At 37.9% G+C, this 24,286-nt stretch overlaps 1 protein-coding gene across 2 annotated transcripts in view; it reads left to right on the top strand.

The window, feature by feature from the left end:
- CARMIL1 (capping protein regulator and myosin 1 linker 1) overlaps positions 1-24,286 on the top strand; it is a 304,319-nt gene that overhangs the window by 139,116 nt on the left and 140,917 nt on the right. For both annotated transcript variants that reach the window (XM_069493053.1, XM_069493052.1), the window contains exons 6-8: positions 9,411-9,508; positions 9,852-9,922; positions 10,186-10,259. In XM_069493053.1, coding sequence (XP_069349154.1) covers positions 9,411-9,508; positions 9,852-9,922; positions 10,186-10,259 — 243 coding nt within the window. The remainder of the gene's footprint in view (positions 1-9,410; positions 9,509-9,851; positions 9,923-10,185; positions 10,260-24,286) is intronic.

The raw sequence follows: 24,286 nt of genomic DNA, 5'->3' as shown, positions 1-24,286 counted from the left end.
CAGGTGACAGGAAGAGGATGAGACAGTCGGTGATTGGGTGTAAGTGGGAGGTGAGGGAGCACAGGCTGGCTTTGCAGAGGACACTCACCCAAAAAGGACAGAGAGAATTTAGAGGAGAGGGTAGGGAAAGGAGAGGCAATTCTAATGAAGAGATCAATATGGGAGAAAGTGCAGATTACAATTTAGAAAATGACTTGGCAGAGAAATAAATAACTAAATATACTTGACTTGCATTCCTCTTTCCTATGCAACACACAGCTTGTCACAATAAACTCATAATATTTTGTGGGTTCTCTGTTGTACCTTTCCTCTGGAAGTTCCTTAGATTGTATTACATGATTCTGGCAGGGGAAATGTACAGTTATATTGATATTGGTTATTGTGGCTAGAGACAGTAGAGAGGTGGGTAATCATACACTCTTTCCTGCATTCCTAGTGTGCTTAAGTCAAAGCTGTCAGTAGGGGAAATATTTCCTTTATGTAAATAATATAGAACATGCAAAATAAAATGTTTCCAATTATGTCATACATACCATTCATAATATGTGGGAGGATATTAAACTATATTTGAATCCCCAAGCCTTGTATAAGTCATTTGTCCCACCAAATATATTGCCTGGGCCCCTCATGGGGACCCTGGGTCCCCAGCCCTCATCCCTCTCCTTGCTCAGGACATTTCAGGTGGGCACCAGTCAACAGGAAAGTGTCTCATGAGCAGGTATCACGAACCAGGAAAATCAGAAGGAGGTAGAGCCAGGGCAGCCCTCAGTTTGGGTGGTCAGTTCTTGAATAATCTATGTTTGACTGTATGTAAATGAAACAATACCTCCAACGATCTGGATTTACTCAATTTGAATTCTGAAAATAACATCTAGGATCAAAATCAAATATATAAAACTGTCTATAAGAATATAATCAGTTCCCATAGACAAGGGAATACAGGTAGGGGAAAAAAATGAAGAATTTAAATTAAAATGTACAACATTCACACGCAGTATTTTCTCCCCATGTCTGACCTACAAATATATGTTAGCATGTTTATCTCTTTCCTTCCCTTCTAAAATGATATTTTCCCCTCATTAAATAAGGAAAGTTTATTTTAAAATATAGAGAAAAGAATATAAAGAATAAAGAAGATAATTTAAGTTAAATTTAAAAATTACCCCAAATCAAATCACTGTTAACATGTTTTAGTTAATGTTCCCATCTTTGCCATTCACTGTCCTTGGAGGCCTTACCTCTAAGACAATGACAGTGGTGGGGGGACCGGGGAAATATTTACAGCCTAAGTGTTGTTGATCTGTTTCCACAGGGTGGTCTGTGACTGCAGTTCTCTTCAGGAAGACCTTCTGTGTTACAGCCTTCAGCTTCTCTGATATCAAGAACCTTGGCTGTTCTCCAAAACAAAGCTAAATTAAAAAAAAAAAACAAAAAACATTAAACGAAGTGAATAGAACAGATTAGAATTAATTTAGTGAATGTTTACTGAAGAACTTCCTCAGGCATATGCAGATGAGTAAAAGTTCCCTGCCCTCTAAAGAGTTTGTAGTCTAAGTGTAAGAAAGTTCCACAAATAATATAGCGAAGAAAGTGAAGGTGAAGTCACATTTGATTCAGGATGACAAGAAAATAACCTTTGATTTTTGTTTGTTTTCTTCTTTTTTTGAGAGGAGGGCTTTTTGCTGTATGGGTTGAGTGCAGGGAGAATTCTGTGGTGTAATAGTGAAGGCAGTGAGGCTGGAGGCTGGGAGGAGGGGGGACAGAGGGCAGGTGCCACTTGCTGTTAGGGGACAGCCGCCAGCCTAACCTAGTTGGAGTTGGGAAGCCTCCAGGTACCACCATGAATCAAAGGTGAGGTCCAGCTGTACAGGGTCTTGAATGAAAGTCTCAGTGACGGGCACTAGGCAGCTGGTGAGGGCTTTTGAACTTTAGAATAAAATACTAGTTACTTTAAAGAAGGATCAGTCCTGTTGCGCTGCTTTATGAACCTGGGTGGAGAGAGCCTGAAGGTAGAACTGGAAGCTGTCAGGTTGGCTGGTTATTTTAGAGGGTGGAATCATAGGCAAGTTAATTCACTTTTCAGTGCCTCATTTTAAAAATGGCAATAATGATATTAATGCAGTTTTGTGAGATTTGCATTAACTCCATGTAAACTGCTTGGGGAATCTGTGGCCTTAAGGCCACATGTGGCCCTCAAGATCCCCAAGTGTGGCCCCTCAGCCAAATCCAAACTTCACAGGACAAATCCCTTTATTAAAAGAATTTGTTCTGTAAAATTTGGATTCAGTCAAAAGGCCACACTCCAGGATCCAGAAGGCCACATGTGGCCCCGAGGCTGCAGGTTCCCCACTCCTCTGGAAATAGGTTCTTGTGTAAATAATTCCTTTGGTGTTTATGATTTTTTAAATAATTAAACATAAGTTGATTACAGTTCTGTGATTTTTTTTTTTTTTTTCGGTTAAATGTGGCTAATAGCATCCTTTTCAGATGGCAGAATAGTAACCTTGTAAGATGATTTTTTCCTTATGCCTTTGGCATGCTTGATTATTCTTTCATGTATGCTACACATGTGAAAGTTGGCTGGGTGTTAGTATCTGTATGTTAGAACAATGTTTCTTTACTACTATAATAAAAATGGTATTGAAAATCCCTTTATGAAGCCAAAAGCCAAAGGAAGTATAAAAATGTGTGAAGAAAAGTGGTGAAATAGGAATTTATGTATAAACAAGAGATAGGTAGTTGACACGTTCTGTGTTCTGGTAGTCCCTTCACTTTGCATAGTAATAGGGTAGCCTTTTGCTTATTACGGTTTGCATTATTAAAGCATGTACTATTCTGGGGACAGCTGCCATATTGCATAGGATGAGTATTGGAATTGAATTTTACAGAAATTATTTTAGTTGGATTAAAATAATATATCAGTTTTTTTTGATCAACAGTTTATCATGAGATTTGCATAGAGAGAGAGCTTGTCATCTTGTCATGATGTGCTTGTCATCTAGTTTGGTATTTCTTGCTGCCACATATAACTGTTTTCTGACTGTTGGGTAAATTAAATGTACATAATGCAAATGTTGTTGATTCAACTCTAGTGCTGCCTGCAAGTGAGTGACAGGCCTTGAATATCTGTTTTCTAGGAATTTGGTTTACCTTTCATGGTACTTACTCTGACAGCAAATCCTTTGTCAGGATTTGTGACACTCTTTCTCTTTGTGTGTGCATGTATGTGTAAGCTGGTGCCCTGTAATATTAATACATACATTGATGGGACTCTTTGATGTCATTTAACTATAGAGAGAAATCCACTTGTGTAGAGCGGATTTTCTTCTCATTATTGCGGTGCACAATGTTAGAATATCTAAGAAACAGTTCCTACCTCCTGGAAAATTAGTTCTTACAACTTTATCTCTTATGGAAATGAATACACGTTTCATGCAACTTCTTTAGCTCCTGAAACTTCAGTTAAAAAAGGAAGATGAAATTAGACAGGCATGGTGGCACACAACTGTAGTCCCAGCTACTTGGGAGGCTGAAGCAGGAGAATTGCTTGAGCCCAGGAGTTTGAGGTAACAGTGAGCTATGCTGACACCACTGCACTCTAGCCAGGGTGACAGACCTGTCTCTAAAAAAAAAAAAAGGAAGATGAGAACTAATAAACAGATGGAGCCACTCGAAAAAGCTTAGCCGGACAATTCTGTAGATTGGTTCACAAGGATGTCCATACTAGCTGCTTTTGGAGTAAAAGTGAGGCTCTGCTTTCTAAATCTACTACAAAGATTAGTTTATTTCTTTCTATAATCCTAGCCTGTGAAAGATTTTTGCCTTATTTTCTTCCTGCTTTTGAGTAGCTAAACTCCATCTTAGGGGTCATTGAAATGGCATGCCCTGCAGTTCTGTTGAAACAAAGCAAGAATTTTAAAAGAAATGTGATTCCAGATGAAGGCAGACAAAAGTCTAGCTTACTGTGTTCCAGGTTTACTTAATTCAGCTGTATAAATGCCTGGGTTTGCTTCTGACAGTGCTTCTGTTTCTTTGCATAATATCTAGCTTCACTGTCATGATGTAACCAGTATATAATGCACTAAAATGCCAGATGATGGTATTGAACCAAGGTGAATCATTCCAAATTGCCAGATTCTGTAACATCACTTTAATTTTAAATGTCTTCTTAACCACAGTCACCCTCAAATTAAGGACTTTTAGAATAATAATACTTAATCACAGGTGCCTTCAGGTACAATATATAAAAATCATGCTACACTTGTAGGTCTTGTGCATTTACACAGAACTCTCAAACCCGGCTGCTGCTTTATCAACTAAGTTTATCTAATATTCTAAGTCCTTTTACCAATGTTGACAGCATCTTTACCAAGAGTAGATTCCATCTTAAGAAACCACTTTCTTTACTCATTCATAAGAGGCAACTCCTCATTCGTTAGTTTTATCATGAGATTGCAGCAATTTAGTCACATCTTCAGGCTCTACTTTTAGTTCTAACTCCCTTGCTGTTTCTACCACATCTGCAGTGACTTCCTCCATTGAAGTCTTGAACTCCTCAAAATCCTCCATGAGGGTAGGAATCAACTTCTTCCAAACTCCTATGAATCCTGGTATTTTCACCTCCTTCCATGAATCATGAATATTCTTAATGCGACCTAGAATGGTGAAGCCTTTCGAGAAGGTTTTTAATTTACTTTACCCAGATCCATGAGAGGAATTACTGTTTATGGCAGCGATAGCCTTATGAAATGTATTTCTTAAATAATAAGACTTGAAAGTAGAAATTACTCCTGTATCCATGGGCTGCAGAATGGATGTTGTGTTAGCAGGCATGAAAACATTCATCTCCTTTACATCTCCATCAGAGCTCTTAGGTGACCGGGTGCATTGTCAATGAACAGTAATATTTTGAAAGGACTCTTTTTTTCTGAGCAGTAGGTCTCAACCAACCCTGGGCTTAAAATACTCAGTAAACCATGCTGTAAACAGATGTGCTGTCATCTAGGCTTTGTTGTTCCATTGATAGAACACAGGCAAAGTAGATTTAGCATAATTCTTAAGGGCCCTAGGATTTTTAGAATGATAAATGAGCATTGGCTTCAACTTAGAGTCACCAGCTAACAAGAGAGTCAGCCTGTCCTTTGAAACTTTGAAGCTAGTCATTAACTTCTCCTGCCTAGCAATGAAAGTCCTAAATTTTAGCCATCTCCTTCCAATAGAAGGCAGTTTTGTCTCCATTGAAAATCTATTATTTAGTGTAGCCACCTTTATCAATAATCTTAGCTACATCGTCTGGATAACTTACTCTAGATTCTACATTGGCACTAGCTGCTTCACCTTGTACTTTTATGTTATGGAGGTGGTTTATTTCCTTAAACCTTATGAACCAGCCTCTCCTGGCATCCAACTTTTCTTCTGTAGCTTCCTTACCTCACTCAGCCTTCATAGAATTGAAGAGAGTTAGGGTCTTGCTATGAATTAGATTTTGGCTTAGGGAATGTTGTGGCCCATTCAAATCTTCTATCTAGACCACTAAAACTTTCTCCATATTAGCAATAAGGCTGTTTTGCTTTCTTCTGACTTGTGTGTTCACTAGAGTAGCACTTTTAATTTCTTTGAAGAATTTTCCTTTTGCATTCACAACTTGATTTTTTTGTTGCTGTTGCAAGAGGCCTAGTTTTCACCATATCTCAGCTTTTTTATTTTTTTATTTTTTTTTTATTTTTTGTTTGTTTTTCAGCTCATTAAGGGGGTACAAAAGATCAGGCTATATACATTGCCCATGCCTCCCCATCCCCCCGAGTCTGAGCTTTAGTTGTGTCCATTCCCTAGACAGTGCACATCACTCTCATCATGTAGGTGTGCACCCCTCCCCTCCCCCCACCCCATCCCCCCCAGAGAGAACTTCAAACGTGTCCATTCCCCAGGCAGTGCGCATTGCACTCATCAAGTAGGTATACACCCATCCCTTCCACCCAGCCCCGACCTCTGTCCAATACCCAATTGGTGTGAATCCCAAATGTGCACTCAGGGAAACCAGTTTGCTGGTGAGTACATGTGGTGCTTGTTTTTCCATTCTTGGGATACTTCACTTAATAGAATGGGTTCCAGCTCTCTCCAGGAGAACCAAAGAGATGCCATATTGCCATCATTTCTAATAGCTGAATAATATTCCATGGTATACATATACCACATTTTGCTAATCCATTCATGAATCGATGGGCATTTGGGTTGTTTCCACATCTTTGCGATTGTGAATTGTGCTGCTATAAACATTCGGGTGCAGGTGTCTTTTTTATAGAATGACTTTTGTTCTTCTGGGTAGATGCCCAGTAATGGGATTGCTGGATCGAATGGTAGGTCTACTTGAATCTGTTTAAGGTATCTCCACATTGCTTTCCACAGGGGCTGCACTAGTTTACAGTCCCACCAGCAGTGTATGAGAGTACCGGTCTCTCCACACCCACGCCAACATGTATAGTTTTGGGACTTTTTGATAAAGGCCGTTCTCACTGGAGTTAAGTGATATCTCATTGTGGTTTTGATTTGCCATATCTCAGCTTTTGACATGCTTTCTTCTCTAAGCTTAATCATTTCTAGCTTTTGGTTTAAAGTGAGTGACCTGTGACTCTTCCTTTATTTGAATACTTAGAGGCTATTTTAGGGTTATTAAAGGCCTTAATTGCAATATCGTTATGTCTCAGGAAATAGGGAGGCCCAAGGAGAGAATAGGGAAGGGCCTGTTGGTGGAAGAGGCGGAACACACACACCATTTATCAATTGGGTTCACTGTCTAATGTGGTTGTGATTTGTGGCACCCTAGAACAATTACAGTAGTAACATCAGAGATCACTGATCACAGATGACCATGACAGATATAATAATAACAAAATAGTTAGAAATATTGCGAAAATTACCAAAAGAGACACAAAGTGAGCACTTGCTGTTGGAAAAATGGCACTGATAGACTTGCCTGGTGCAGGGTTGCCACAAATCTCCAACTGATAAAAAACACAATACCTATGAAGTACAATAAAGCAAAATAGAATAAAATGAAGTATGCCCGTACCTGATTACGTCTTGATCATAAAAATGACAAATTAGTATGAGGAGTATTTTCAGTGCTAATGGAATGTTTGTATTTAAATGCTTTGATATGTATTTTAAGTTATCTCCATGAGTAGAATAAGCCGACCAGGCAAAGTGTCAGGCTCTTGCATAATTTAGCTGGAATCCATCTATTTGGAAAATGGATTTAACTGAGATTCTTTTCTTCTAGTCTCTACAAGATGATTGAAGTTCGTAACGATGACTGCGAGCATTATACTTAGCAGAGTGCTTTTAAATCATTAGCAAAGATTAAAATATGTTCAATTTGACTTAAAATGTTTGTTTTACCACCTTGTACCCAAGTCGTGTCATGGTTCTGGGTGACTGTTCTACCAGCACCTTTCTTCCCAGCTCATGTTCTTTACCTTTACTCTACTTTATCCACTTGCCTTTGTGGTCACATCCTAGAGTTTAGCATCTCCTGAACAGCTTTTCCCATGAGGAAATCACTATTTGGCATCCCTCTGACTACAGCCTTTCACTCTCTGTCCCTTGGAAGCATTTGGACTTTTTCCGGGCCTCCAGGCTGGGGATGCTTTTGCTTCCTCCTGTCCCTTCATCCCCTTCCTGCCTTCTCTTCCTTCCTAACCGCTCAGCCCACAGCGCCCATGACTTCAGGTAGGCCTTGTCAATATTCTCCACTCCTTCTGTCCCCACTGTTTTCCTGGCACACTCTCCTGGCAATCCTGCAACCTGCAGCAAGCCAGCTGCCCTCCTCCACACACAGTTGGGCTTCTGAGGGCTGCAGGAGAACCCCCCCCCAGCTATTCAGCCCTGCACCACCAAAAATTCATGATCTTCCCTCTTAGCTGGGCTCTTAACAGTCCTGGAAAGTTCTTTGTTATTTCTTAACCTGTATTTCTCTCCTTGTTTCACAGTTTTGCCCCATTCAGACAGATATTTGTTAACAGTGCCTATCTAATCATCTCACACTCCTGTTATTAATACATAGTCCATCATGGCCCCTCATTGGCCTAAGAATAAAATCTAGAGACTTTGATCTGTAGGGCTCGCCATGGCCTGGTTCCTGCTTAGCTACTCAGATTCCTCTGTTACTCCTTTCCCTGTCACATTATTTGCTAACTATTTTGAGCTGTATTTAGTTTCTGATAAGAATGTGCTTTCTCACGTCCAGGGATTTGCTGTCCCTTTATCTGAAACACCTTGTGGGCCCCTGTCCCCCTCCGCCTCACTCCTGCTTCACCTGAATCTCTTTTTGTCCTCCCAGATCGTAGCATAGACATACTGTGTACCAAAGAGCATCTCCAAGCTCTCTGCGCCTTTCCTCCACCAGAAAATAATCCTACGTGCCTCAACTTTGCCCTCCATTCCACCCTGTGCTTCCCTCGTGTTAGTAGTCCTCCTCCCCTATTGCCTATTTATATGTCTGTTTCTCATAATAGACCACTGGCTTTGTGAGGGCAGGGGAAGCATCTCTTTTTGATTGTGATCGCATGCCTAATACCCAGTGATGGGTCTTGTCATTCTGTAGACCTTTAATAAAAATGTTTTGAGTTAATTAGTGAATTCACAAACTATTTAAGTGATCACTATATGATAACTACAACAGCATCAGCTGACATTTATTGAGACTTTACCAGGGATTGTTATAATAACTTTACAGGCATTATTTTTTTTCTTTCTCACAATAACCCTAATGGGAGAGGTTGCCTTATTTTGTGAGTTCTATGAATAATGAAATTTTGGGGTGGTGGGCTGCACTTTTTTGACAACTACTTTGTCCTTCCTCTGCGTATGTAGGCAGGAACTTTGTGACGTTCCGAGGAGGAGGATGGGGTTTGGGAGGAGCCGCACATGTTCTCTGCCCTAGAGGAAGCATAGCCCAGGGGATGAGAGAGTAAAAGGAACAACTATTCCAGTATGAAATGATCGATTTCCTGATGGACATTTGATCGGGGCATTATGGAAGGACAGAAGATTTTTTACTTTAATTCTTTGAAAATTAGCAATTTATATTTGGCATATACATAATCTAATAACTCAAGTAGAACACAGTATTTTCTAACTATTCCAACAAATTCTAATGTTATAAAACAATAACATAGAGACTATTTATATTGCTAAATATCTTTCACCTACAAAGGAAAGTTAAATAAAGGGGTTGGTTTTTAAGTTCCTATAGATTTTCAGCTTCTTAGTGCTCAAAAAATAGAATTATATTTCCTAAAATTGAAGTGACACTCATCTTTGTTTACAAAAAAGACATTTGACAAAACATATTTCTATGTGCAACTCAAAAAACTTGGTTTGTAAAATTTGTTGTTTTGTTGATCTTACAGGAGAATCATGAAAAAAGTGTCCGTGGAGCCATCTGAGCGCCTGGCCAGTCTCCAGGCTCTGTGGGACAGCCAGACGGTGGCCGAGCAGGGCCCCTGTGGTGAGTGTGCATTTTAAGACCAAAATGTAAATGGCTGGATGGATTTCCCTGTGCCAGGAAGTTAAGTCTATTCCTAGTGTGCTACTGTAAAGGTACAATTAGTTTTAAGGTGTAATTAGCAGCGCCCAGACTTTAGATTTAGTGGACAAAGTCCTGTATTTAAGCTGTATTACATCCTGCTGTGTACTTACTATAGAACAGGGAGGAGAATCTTTGCTGTTTTCCCCCCAAAAGGGAAAAGCATAATCAGCGCTGTTAACACTGGCCATATTTAAGCTTTTAAATTTTAATTTAAAAATCATTTTGCCAAAAACCCCATCAATGTTTCTGTCGTGTATTTCAGGTGGATTTTCTCAGATGTATGCCTGTGTTTGTGACTGGCTTGGATTTTCATACAGGGAAGAAGTACAATGGGTAAATATATCTGTGTGCATGTATGCGCGTGTGCACACACACACACACACACACGCACACAACTCCTAGAGAATATTCTAATATTTGGCTAGCTTATTTTTCTTTTTTTTCCCCATCAATTTTTTTTTTTTTTTTTTGCTTAAAATCTTTGATTCTCAAATTACATAAATAGTCTACCTTTGTCCTTGTTTAATTCCCTTTGCATCTCTCTTCCTTAATCATTTACATGGACTAATTATGTGACTGCATTATATTTCAAATAGGATGTGGATACAATTTATCTGACACAAGACACCAGGGAATTGAACTTACAAGACTTTAGTCATCTTGACCACAGGTAAGCTACTTCTTTCTTTCCTTTCTGCTAATCCAAATTTTTTTTTTCAGAGCTGCAGTTCTCTGTTGGCACTTTGAACTATGCATTATCTCCAGAGAATCATTTTATAAGGGGAATCAGAAGAATCTAAGAATCCCTAGATATTGCCTTTCAAGTAATAGTCTCAAATATATTCATCACTACAGATGGCTTGTCAAGGTGGACGTGTGTACCTAAAATCCAGTATGTGCTCAATTTCACCATAGAAGCAGCTCTTATACCAGCCTATAGAAGTCTATTTACTCTACCCTATATATAAAATGTAGTGTTGTTTTACCTAATTGCCATTTATAACATGTTTGGGGGATAAAATTTTTTACTGAAATCCTAACAAATGACTTTTAGTTCACAATTTGTTTATGAATTGGGCATTGCTAGGATATATATGCATATATTGCTGAAAATCGCTTTGCCAACATCTGCCTTGTGATAATGATAATGAAGTCATGAAACCTGTTACAAGTTATTTGAGAAATTTTTAGGTTTTAAGATTTTCACTTGAATGTATTTTGGGCTGTTGCTTGTGTGAGTGTGATGAAAGCTCCAGAGAAAAGCTTCATTTGGTTCCTGCATCTCTTAGCAAGAGTAGACCTGGAAAATTTATTTAGCTCCTGACTAAGTCAAGCCTTGGCTCCCCTCCACCATGCCTTTTCTGGTAATATTTATCCTGGCCTTTCTCAATCTCTTCAGTCCTAGATATGCTGCTACTTGTAGGTGGGCAGATACCAGTCCCACTGTGACGAATCCCAGCTCAATAAATCTTTTTACTCTGTTTGGAATTGAAAGGGAAATCTGAGATTCTAGCAGTACCTTTTGTGCCATTTGGAGAACTGGAATGTCATAGAGGGTTGTTGTTGCCCATACCTCATCTTAGCCCCAGCATCTTGCCCCCCAAAACACCATTTCAGATTATTTTTCCACTTATCTAGCAGGAAATCCAGTGGGGTCCCTGAGGAGTTCTAGCCAGTTGAATTGGGCAAGGAAATAGTGTACTAGATGGGTATGCCTCCTCTTTGCACAGTCTGGGTCGAGGGAGGTTGGTGAAGCAGGCTCAGCTGTGTCTGTAGTTGTGGCTACTGTGCCTCAAACCTCCAGTTCTTAAGGTTGGATTTACTTCTTTTTGTGAGAGCAGGTAATTTTCTCCTGCTTAAAGCTATTCTCCTTCTTCTAATATGTGAGGGACTTCATACTCTCAAATTTAGGCAAGATGCTTCCTGTGTGGTTCATAAAAAAGTAAACTGAGGAAAAAAGGGAAATATTTTACTTCGTAAGTATTTTCCAATAAAAAAGAAAATAGCCTGTAGAATACGATAGGAAAAGTACGTAGACCTGCATTATCTGGTCTCGGTGTTTTTTGTCCCAGTACTCCTGTACATTCCAATGATTGATATTTTATTTATGTGGGTCATCTCTATTAGTATTTACCATATTAAATTAAAATTCAAAGCATTTATTAATTAAAAGCATAGCATTCATAAACCATTGCATGCTGACACAGATACCATTTTAGTGAAAAATAACTGAATTTTTCAAAACAAAAATAAATCAGCAAGAAGCGTGACATCAGTTTAACTTTTTGTGGCTCTCTTTAATGTTTGACTTAATAGAAGATAATTGAATTCTTATCTCTACTTCTGCATTCAGTCTGCTGTGACATGTTGTTTCGAATGAAGTATGTAAAGAAAATCCAGCTTTACATAGATGTGTAGTTAGAAAAGAGAACATTTTTAATAGCCTTTTCAGATAACTATGGATATTCTTTGATACTTCATGGCAACTCAACAAGTGATAGTTTCTTAAGGATTAGTTGCAATGTAGAATTGGAAACCATATCAACGAACTTTTTTGTATTTTGTTATATTAAAATCCATTTAATGTGTCTTGTACTTTGAATGGGTCTCATCCATACGTGATTTTGTAGCATTGTGCATTGGTAATTTAGAAAATATTGGTTAACTGAGTTATACATAGTCTCCAAATATTTGCAGTTGTATAGTAGCCAAAAAAAAAAAAGACATTTGTTAACTATGAAACTGATTTTATCAGAATAGTCTTAAATAGTGCAAAGCTATCTAGCTCATAGTAGCAGATAAAAATTTTCCATAATTCAAATTTTTTCTTGAAAGAGGTAATCTTACTATTGGTAAAAAATACTATTGGGTGACTTTCTTGAAGTGACTAGCTCACTTCTTTTTTTTTTTTTTTCGAGACAGAGTCTCACTCTGTTGCCCAGGCTAGAGTGAGTGCCGTGGCGTCAGCCTAGCTCACAGCAACCTCAAACTCCTGAGCTCAAGCAATCCTTCTGTCTCAGCCTCCCGAGTAGCTGGGACTACAGGCATGCACCACCATGCCCGGCTAATTTTTTCTATATATATTTTTAGCTGTCCATATAATTTCTTTCTATTTTTAGTAGAGATGGGGTCTCGCTCTTGCTCAGGCTGGTCTCGAACTCCTGAGCTCAAACAATCCACCCACCTCGGCCTCCCAGAGTGCTAGGATTACAGGCGTGAGCCACCGCGCCCGGCCCTCACTTCTTAACATTTTAGAGGGGAATGTCTACCTAATTCCAAATCTCAATAACCATACTCTGTCATTTTTTTTATGTTATTCCATGAAAAAAAAAAGCAAGTTCTGCTTATAACTTCAATTATTACAAATACTTTACATTGAGACAATTTTCACTTTGGTATATAGAGGAAGCATTTTGTACATATTTTCCATTTTGTTATATGTAATATTAAAAGACATATACTCAGGGGCCAAGATTTAATAAAATGAGTAATTTTTACTGCTTCATCAAGGACATTCCAGAATGAAATTGACATTTGTTTAAAAAAGAACACAGTGAGTGTATGGCAGCGAAGGCTGCTGCCCTGGTTTGTGCTGGGAGCCGGCAGGTTTTCCCACCATTGCTTTTGCACTTTACATGCAAATGTTAACGCAGTGAAAGGACAAATTTGTTTTAGTGTTATTATGAAAATGGTTTTGATCTTGTGAACCCCTGAATGGATTTCAGGGTCCCCCAAGAGTCCATGGACCATGCTTGGAGAACATCTGACCAACGGAGTGAAGACACCACAGGGCAACCTGAGGTGTTTTTTATACACGGTTTGTTATACCTTTAATGGTTTTTATACCATTAATATTAATAGTTTATGCATGGAGTGAGGGCTAAACTTTCAGCTGATTCAATGTGCTGCATTTCGTTGTTAATCTGTCGGCAAAGGGAAACTATTATTTAAAGAAGCCACTGAGTATAGTTACCTGAAATATGAGCATGGTATCCAAAATCAAGAAACTTTGTCAAAACTTTTAGAATTTTCCTGCAAATGGTTTTACTAATAATTCCTTAGCTGGAGAATTTTCAGTTCATCAGTAAACACTGCATTAATGGGATAGACCAAAGTCATCTGCTTTTCTTGCTTAATAAGGGATTAAAAGGAATTTTTTCATTATTGAGATTCTAGACCAGGAGTAGGAAAATTTTGTCAACAGCTAGAGAGTAACTATTTTAGACTTTATGAGCCAGACGGTGGTTGTTGCAATTATACAACTCTACCATAGTAGCTTGAAAAGAGTCCTGGAAGAAATGTGAATGAATGAGTGAGGCTGTGTTTCAATATTTGCACAAATAGGCATTGTGGGCTGTAGTTTGCTAACCTTGCTATAGATCAGTGTCCTCTAAAGTAAAGTGTATATACCCAAGGGAAAATCCAAGATGAGCTACAGAAAAGCATTAGAACTTATATTTATTATTGACTCATTTTAAAATTTTTTGTTTTATAATATGTATAAATATTACTAATATTTAGAATGTAATAAATGAATATTAAAATTAGGTGATTCTTGTAAAAAAAATTTTGTTTTACTATAGTGGGTTCAATCTATAAAATACAAGGATCACTGCTCTAGGTAACATCTCTCCTACTAATGCCTAAATACCTTGACTTTTTCTCAGAGCTGTGCCTTAATTACTTTAATCTTCCGTGTTTAGCCCTTCTTCTTGTTTTTTTTTTTTTTTGAACTTTTGGAGACAGAGTCTTGCTCTGTTGCTCTTGGTAGAATACAGTGGTGTCATCTGAGCTCACTGCAACCTCAAAGCCATGGTCTCAAGCAATCCTCTTGCCTCAGCCTCCCAAGTAGCTGGGACTATGGGCACACACCATGACACCTGGCTAATTTTTCTATTTTTAGTAGAGATGGGGTCCCACTGTTGCTAAGGTTGGTCTGGAACTCCCGAGCTCAAGCAATCCTCTCTCCTTGGCCTCTCAGAGTGCGTAAGCCACTGTGCCTGACCCTGTTTATCCCTTCTTTCTTGAGAATTTAATTTTTTCCCGTGGTTCTTCCTATTAAAATTAGAGCCAGCTTCTACAGAAAAAGGGTATTCTCAGTTCTCTTAGATGGCCTTTTTAAATAGTATTTTGCTAATGGATTCATAGCATTTTATTGGGTGAACATTTCTATGTAGCAGACACGTGAACATGCTTATCCATGAAGGAATCAGTCTGCATTTAAATAGTACAGTTGTCTGGAAGGATTCATTGTGGCGTAATCTGAGCATGATGTAGATCATTCTCTAAATCTGAGAGGTTTTTACAAAATTTTTCCAATATTTCTTCTGGTATTTTTCTTATTCAGGTGTGAGTAATAGAAAAGAGGATGGAGGGATTAGACAAATTGGAGTTGTAAGAGGAGACATTAAATGGGGCTGTGCATTGAGCTCGAGTTACTTAATAGTTAGCAGACATGGGCAACAGTTCTCATATGTACACATGAATTTTCTCACTATGGCAATACTTTCCCATGTTATCTCTATTTGAGCATAATTCAGATACAAGTAAGTAATCTTGTTTACAATTTGCATTTATTAAAATAAGATTCTGCATGCATTTGTATGTAGATATTCGAACTTGATATTAACAGCCAAACTTCCTTCTAGAAGGCCATACCCATTTCATAGAGTTAATAAGAACACTCTCCTGGTTGGCAATCATTCAAAGCTTTACTTTTTCATTCCACTTCTTCTCACCATTGTATTTAGTCATCATAGTTAGAAATGTTCATTCTTAATAGCCGTAAAAGCCATTAGTGCCATGGGAATGGAAATTCAGTGAGGACTGGTCTGTGTCTGTCTTGCTCATGCTGTATGATGTGATACTCTCAGTCAAACCATTGTCCCAGAATAAAGGATTGTCAAGGGAAACTGATCTGCTCTAGGGAAGCAAATCAGAATCCTGGGAAGTTGAGGGATTATTTTGAGAAAGCCCATCAGATTACTGGAATACTTTCTCCCCTGTACTTAGGCTGCCAATTATTGCTTTAATGGCATTCTTAACCCCATTTTGCTCCAACCCATGGCTAAATCCTGTCTGGATTGTTGTATAGTTCATGTGTTTCTTTTAGTTTATTCACCCATGTCATTGTTTTTTTAATTTACCTACAAGTTCATAACTACCATTTTGTCCAGGGCTAGTTTAGATCCAAAGTGGGAGATTTGGGTCATGCACTGATGTTATCGTTACAGGTCTGGGAACAGGCAGGACTAAATAGGGCTTTGGCAGCCTGCTCAACTGAAACACAGAGATGGAGGGAACAACAACCTGTGTGTGTGACCCCATCACACACATGGCAGATGGTTTTAGAAGCAGGCACAGGTGTGGCAAGAGGGTAGTTCCTTTGTCACAGTTCTTATCACAGAGACCCTATTAATGTTCTTACCCCTCCAATTTGCCTTGGATCTGCTCTTCTTCCGAGATAGGCCCAGCATTAGGATACTATGACCCTTATATCTTGTGATCTGTTTAGCCTCATGAACTGAGGAATGGAGAGATAGGTGCATCATCCCAGGGCTTATCAGTCATCCAGCATGAGTTCACCCCTCATGATAGAATAGCCTTCCTGTTTCTGTATATTCTGCCACCTATCTGGTGCTTCAAGGTACATTTACAAGCAACTTAAATTCTGCAATAATGTTTCCTTTTCTTTATTTATTTACTATGGCTCTATCAGAACTGAATGTTGGACCTAGCACTCTTTCTTGCCGAATAAGCATTTAGGTATGAGGATGACAGTGGTTATGCTAGATCCATCCAGTTAGTCCCTGGAGAATAGTAATTAGAAAGTACTTGGAGAAATGCTCACTCACTCGTTATTTATAGGTTTCAAAATTTTATTAAAGTATATTCTTTCAATTTGTTCTTGTTTCAGTATCAGTGGGCCAAAAGGAAGCATAGATTGAAAAAGGCTTTATAAATTTCTCATGGGATCTCCTGAAGGTCTGTGAGCTGACATGTTAAAAATGTAATTACACTGTAATTTGGAGTGGCAGGGAATTAAGAGGTTATAGGTAATGGTTCCAAGGAGAAGAGAATATATAGCTTTAAGTACATTGATTTCTCTTGTTTCCGGAAGATTTTTAGGAGGAGCTAATTTCATCAATCCTTCAAAGACTCAAGAACATGCATCATTGAGTTTAAACTTGGCTCATGAGAGCCCAACCAGTAGACTCATGCTTTTGTGTTGTCATATTTCTTACTCATCAAGGTGACATTTTTGGGTGTGATATTAACAGGAAAGAGTTCTGAGTGTGGATTATGTTCGACAAGGATGTCCTAAGGGCACGAGTGTAATTCTTTCCTTATCAAAGCTCGATTTTTTTATTCCCGTGCTCGTTTAAAAAGGAAGAAATACTGTTTGGAGTGTGGAATCAGGTGTGCACAGCATTGGTTTCTGTTTCCGTTCCTGAATATTTCTCTAAATCATTGTTCTGTAGCATAGCGATCTCCATTCTGGGTGAGATGTAATCAGTGGGGTGAATAAGATGAAGATATGTTGGGGAATGTGAAGCTAATAGGAGAACTTTTTTGTTTATTTTTTCTTATCCATTTTATTTCTGTGTGTGCATGTTTTATACTGAGCCTAATATGTTAGTACAATAGCACATGTATATGATTTATAGATAAAGGAATTTTTTTGGAGGGAGGGATGTTCAAAATACTTTGGTGTTAGGAATAAATGATCAAAAAATTTAGAAACCACGCTTTTTAGACCTCTGGGAATGTCCTCATCTGTTTCAGGTAGTCACATCCTTCACACAGTTGGTGAGTGGGTCCAACTAGTAATTTCATAATACACAGGACGTGTCTCTGTATGAGTTAGGATACCAGAAAGGACTAGCTAATTTATGACATTTTAAACTTTTTAAAGATCTCCAACTTCCATTTTCAAAGTAGAAATAACAGAGAAAAGACCAAACTGTCCCTAGAAAGGCTGTCAGTGACTGTCAGGAAGATGATAATGCTGTGACTCTGAGTTTTCCCAGCCTTGCCACAAGTCGTGTTGCATTGTGTGCAAGCACAGAGCATGAAGATTAGCAAGACTGTACGCTCTTGCAGAAAACACCTCTTTTGAGCCTTTAAATGTTTATAAGATTTGTTAGGGGGAAATCTTCACTCCTGTGGTATGTGGATAGACTAAAAATAATCATGATGTTGTTCATTGAATTATTATTGCTCTCTATATTTGTGCTTTCTCCACATTGTAGATTGTGGGGCTTGCTAGACATCCTTCAAATCTGTCAATTATTTTTGTTCTTTAACACTTTCCTGGCAGATTTCACACTGTCTGTTTAAAAGTCACAGTGTTTTTACAATTTCAGGAAGATGGCAGGTGGCGTAAAGGGAATAAGAAGGGAAATTTGGCCTGGAAATAGTAACTGGGAAAATTAAATTAAATTCTTATGAAATCACACAGATCAGAAAGATGAGGTCAGAACTCAGTTTAATAATAGGTTATCTAGAATCTAGACTAGCAAAGAATTTGGCAAGAGATCTAGACTCTAAATTTCTTGTTAATTTCTTAGTTTTTACATTTTAACTTCTTAAAATAGCCCCACATATTAGCAGTTTATTTTTAATGTTTGGAAACAAGAGTACTATACAATTGTTATTTGAGAAATCACTTCAGAATACATCTTAGATAATAGAAAAAAAAAAAAAATAAGTCAGGTTAGTCATTAGTGAGATTCTAGCCCAGTGGTTAAGACGTGGGCCCCTGAGTCACAGTGGCTGGGTTTGAATCCTGGCTATATCTCAGCTAACTTTGTGGCCATAGGTAGGTTATGTAGCCTTCCTGTGCCTTGAGAGTCTTCATCTGTAAAATGGGATAATGGTAACACCCCCCACCCCCAGTTATTGTGGAGACTATATGGGTTAACGTATTTTAAACCATTCTGTGATAGTATGCAAAAATGTTCACATAAATGGTTGCTATTTCTATATCCTAAAAGTTTTGTCCTCTTTTTAAATGAATAACTGTATAATGTGACAAGTTTCTGAATTGGAAAAAAAAAAATTAAAGTTACAAAATCCCTACATTACAGAAAATTTTGGCTTTCCAGAGGCATCTTTTCTATGATGTTCTTATTTTATCAGTTTTATGATGGCTGTTTCTTACAGAAAGATATAAGGAAAATAAATGATTCTTTTGAGTTGTAAGGGAAGGTTTGGATTATTCAGAAGTGTCAACTGAAATAAGAAATAAGGATCCCAACTTTTATTACAACTTATGACCAGTGATTAGATTAAAGACAAAAACAAAAAACTGTGTGTAATAAATTTATCAGTAAAAATATTAGTGAATGTTGACTGTCGCATCTCTCTTCAGTGTTGTGTAACAAATGATTATGCCATATGGCTCGAAGAGATGTTAATGCTGTACTTTCTTTCTCAGGGTTTGGAGTCTTAAAATATATTTTGCTCCCATTTTAAGGAAATGGTAGAAGTGACATATGGAAATGGACAGGAGGGTGCTATGTTGCCATGTTGCTAAGACTCATGAGAGGGTTCCCTAATCTCTTGTAACTCTGTAAGGCTAACTTTCCTCTTCAGATCAAAGGTCATATTGTAATTAAGATTTTCTTAGGACGTCAAAGCAAGACAAAGTGGGATGGACAATAAATGTCATGGACTGATGGTAAAAAGCTGTTCCCACTTCTCACCATGAGAAAATCAGTCAATAAGATAATGGCTGATGTTTAGAAACCTTTCTACTTGTGTAATATAACCACAGTGGCACTTAGTGAACACATGAGTAAGGGCTGGTCCTCGTTAATATAAACTCCACTGGAGAAATCCAGGTAGTTCTTTGCCATGAGGTGGTATAAACACAGCAGTAGGGAAGCCCATGTGAGTGTCAAACTGAATATTTATCCAAGATTTGTTTATGTGCTCACTTATTATTGTGTCCTAAGAAAGCCATCTGGGAAAATGAACTCTCAGAAATGAACTTAGTTATGTACTATCTTATATATTTTCTATTTAAATGGGACCTCATCAGAGTTTTGATTATTACTGGCTCCATAGTTTTTTTTTTTTATTGTATGCAGAATTATTTGTTGCATGCAAGCCTTGGTCTCCCTGGTCCTTGGTCTCCATGTTTGTTCTAGCTGTCACGGTGGCTTGCTGCCCAGAGAGTAATGAATTCTAGGAGTCCTGAATGTCACTCAGTTTAGACCTTGCCTTTTACATAAGTGTTTGTGGAAGTACTTCCTGGGCATTTGGTCTTTGTAGACTTAAAGCTCCTCATTCTCTGCATATTGCAGCCAGATTGAGAGGTGTTAAGTATCTAAGAAATAGAGGTTTTACATGTTGATGTGTGTAGCTTTAGTTTATTCACTTTTGTTTCTGTTTTATAGTGTACTATATAAACATTTCACAACTTAATTCATTTTACTGGATGTTGATCAAACATTTTGGTTAGCTTATTGCCTTTTATGAACAATGCTGCTAAGACCATCCTTGTATTTGTCTCCTTAGAGAAAAGTGTATAGAGATGTACCAGGATGCAAATAATTGTAAATTCAACCACTATGTCCACCATTTAGGTAAAGAAATAGGCTATTGCCTCTCCTTAGAAGGCTTACATGTATCAATTTTAATCACAGTTCCCTCCTTCTCCCCCTCTACCACCCAGTTAAAATAATTATCCCAATAGTTCTTGTGTTTCTTTGTAGTTTTCTTATAAAAGTATGCATATTTTGGCTGAGATTGCATTAAATCTATAAATTAATTTGGGAAAAATTCTCTATTTTGCCTTGGCTTTTGTTCTAGCCCCTAAACACACCTGCTGCTTTAGACTTCTTTTGCATCTCTGATACATTCTGCCTGCCTTGCAGAGATTGTTACTTTGCCTCTGATACCTCCTAGGGACATTGCAGAAATTAACTTTCGAAACATTTCTCTGCTTAAAAGCTTTTCTGTGGCTACCTTACATGCAGGCATGCTTCCTTAGTGTAACTTTCGAGACTTATTTCTAGATACTAAGTGTTCTGTTGTCTATTGCTGTGTAACAACCACCCCAAACTTAATGGCCCACTGCAAGAACAATTGTGAGTTGCAGTGAAGTCTTCCTCTTTCATATGTCTTATGGTTAGATACTAGCTGTCTGTTGTGAAACCTGTATGCGGCCTGGCCTTTCCGTGTGGCCTGGACTTCCTCACAGCAAGGCAACTGGGTTCCGTGGGTGAGCTTGCCAAGAGAGAGCTGGGTAGAAGCTGTGTTATTGCCTTTTCTGACCTATCCTTGAAAATCACGCAGTATCTTTGAAGGACATCTGTGTTTCCAGGTTCTAGCAATTATGAACACAGCTCTTATAAATAATAGCATATAAGCTTTGTGAGAGCAAATTTTTATTTCTTTTCAGTAACTACCTAGGAATGGGATTTCTGGGTCAGATGGCAAGTGTATGTTAAACTTAAGATGCTGTCAAACTGATTTCCATGTTGAGTGTGCTATTTTGCATTCTTATCAGCAATGTTTGAGAGTTCCAGTTGCTCTGCGTCCTTGTCAGCACTTGGTATTGTCTGGGATTTTTTTTTTTTTTTCTTTTTTAAGCTCTTCAATAGGTACGTGGTGGTATCTCATTTTGGTTTTTCCCTAATAGCTAAGAATTTTGAGCATCTTTTCATATACTTATTTTCTATACATATACCTTATTTGGTGAAGTGTCTGTTTAGATCCTTTGCCCATTTAAAAAAATTGAGGTGATTGTTTCTTATTGTTGAGTTTTCAGAGTTCTTTATACTTTCAGAATGAAAGCCCTTTGTCAGAAATGTGATTTCTAAATATTTACTCCCCGAATGTGGCTTATCTTTTCCTTCTCTTAACATCTTTTGCAGAGTAAAAGTTTTTTATTTTGATAAAGTCCAGTTTATCAATTTTTTCCTTTTTGGATCATGCTTTCGTTCAGGTGTAAAAACTCTTAAACTATACCTTATTCTGTTGCCCATTTCTTCTGCCTAGAATATATGTCTCATCCCACTCCCTCCTCTCTGAGGGCTCAATACTTTCCTGTAAGAAGTCTTTCTTGACCTGCCTGATTAGCATCCCTTTTATATGCACCCATAGTATCTTCTATTCCCCCCACCCTATGGGGCTTATTTCACTCTATTAAATTAATAGTTGCTTTTCCTTCCAGAGTCTCCTGCCTGGCTATGCTAGGCCATCACTGTCACAGGGCAAGGAACATTTGCTATGTTCATTATTACATCTAGGCCAGTGATTCAAGCACAATGGCTGGCACTTGTTGATTATATGAATGGATGGAGTTGCTGGGCATGTTCAGGTTTCCATTCCTGCATATATGCTGCTACTAATTACTTGAAATACTGTGTTTCTATCTTCCTGCCTGGTTGGTCCCTTTTTATCTTTTAAATCCTTGTGAACCCTTCCCCATCTACTCCAGACTGAATTACTTGCTGTTCTACTGTGTTTTTATGGTTCTTTTAGCATTCCCCCTATTCAGCACGTCTCCCATTGTGCTACAGATAGTTGAGCAGAGGTCTTTCCTCCCCACTGGAGTGTGGCGAGGAACAAGATCTACTCTTTTTACTCATCCTTTAGCCCTCAGAGCCTAGTAACCCTGCCTAGTACTTAGTACTAAATAAATATTAACTGAGTCAGTTAAGATACGTGATTGTCTCCTTCTAACTGTTTTTTTTTAATCATTAAAAGCCTAGACATTAGTATAAGTTAGAGAAACATGGTAGTCAAGCCATGCCAACGTGCTTTGTCTCCACCATCTTCATGGATAATATTTTCTAGAACAAAATTTTATTTACACCATCTACAGAACATTTAATTTTATAACTTTTAGATTATGAATGTGAATCATAGAAAAAATTTAAAAATGTAATACAAGAGTTTTGTTAGAAAAAAATTAGTATCACCTTTAATGTTAACACCTAGACAAGGTATCCTATGATGTTTTATTGTATTTTCTTATCTTTAAAAACACAGTGTCTATATTTATACCTATCATTTTATATGTAGTTTTTATTATAATCATTGACTATCACACAAATATACATCTAGAATGTTGAATATGTTAAAATTTAATGGTATTATATATATACCATAAGCATTCTGGTGTTAAGCTTAGATTTGACTTGTACCAGAATATTTTTTCCAAGGGTTTTGCACGTTGTATGTAGAGATGATGCTGTTTTACCCACTGCATTCATGTAAAACCTGGTTCTATTCATAATGTGTCCTTCAGTTCCTGAAAGTGACTTTATCTATGACAAAAGCCAGTCATACCTCACATCAGGTCAAGTGCGAGAATAGAATACACAATAAAGAGGTTCTGAAGTGTGGTCACTCCTTGACATAGAATCTGCAACAGGAGATGAGATGAGAATGCTTTCGCATAGTTCTGGATGTTGAAGTGTGTAAGAAAACCTTTGAACAATGTGGACTTTCGGGGCTCTCTCTAATAAAATAGAATTCATTCTCAGAGAAGCTATAACCTGTCATTAGGCAGTAGAGAGAGATGCTGGGACTTGTTCTGAGCACAGAGCACTTAGTCCATGGAAGGGGATGAAGATAGTGAAGAAGACCATAAAACAACTATGAAAGAGTTATTTTCCTTTTTTAATTTAAAACTTCTTTTTAAATTTTAAACTTATGGAAAGTTAATAGAGAGTCTTGTCAGTAGAAAACCTTGCTTATGGAGACAGATGAGTGGGCCTACTTATTCCTTAAATGATTGCATTGTTTTTTTTCTACCACCTGTGGGAACTTATTTCATCTTTTTAAAGCATGTCTAATGAAACTGTACACATGTGGTGCTTCAAAGTCTGGATTCACCATAGTTCTGTCTCTTTGGCCTAGTTTCACTTAATTTTCTGAACATCTGTTCCTTCATCTGTAAGATGTAAACAATAATGCCTCCTAGAGTTGTTTTGAGATTTAAGTAGGCTGGTCTATGTAGAGTGCCAAGCACAGGGCCTGGTACCCAGAAGCTATCAAATAATATTGATTCTCAGCCCTCTTTCCACTTTCTGCCTTTCTCTTCCATTTCAGTAAAAATTTGAGTATCTGCTGTTTGTCATGCACCGAGGATAAAACTGATACGGCCTCACTAAAGCCAAAAAACTGAAATAGATGATGACTTGGTTTTCAAAGAACTTAAAATTGGGGGTGGCAGGGAACAGATGCTTACAGCAACAAACTATATTATAAGATAGAATAAAATAAATGCTAAACAGAGATACAAGCAATGTGCTAGGGGTTGAACAGGAGAGGAATTAGAGGACAGAATGTGTGATATAGTCATTTAAGGACACATAGATTTTCATAACTGAACACAGCAGTAAAAGATAATTCCAAATATGAAATTGCATATCATGTTAGATGAGTAGCAAATTGTTGGCTTTTTTCCTTGAGTATGAGCTGGGACATGTGGGCGCTCAGGCTGGAAAATTGGAGTGGAGGCAGATCTCTCATGCAAATAGCTTCACTTTGTGGCTGAAGAGCTGATATGAAGCATAAGATGAAAATGCACCTGGGCTATCTCATGGATGTAATCACTTCTAAGAACAGAAAAAAAACTACCAGATGGTTGCAAAAATGCTTGCTAAGCATTGGGAATCCATCTGATGTCACTTATTGTCAGGGGAGGCACTGTATTTGCTTGCAATGTAAATTCCT

Source organism: Eulemur rufifrons, chromosome 18 (assembly GCF_041146395.1).
Source record: "Eulemur rufifrons isolate Redbay chromosome 18, OSU_ERuf_1, whole genome shotgun sequence".
Lineage (NCBI taxonomy): Eukaryota > Metazoa > Chordata > Mammalia > Primates > Lemuridae > Eulemur > Eulemur rufifrons.
This window is presented reverse-complemented; position numbering and strand designations above follow the sequence as displayed.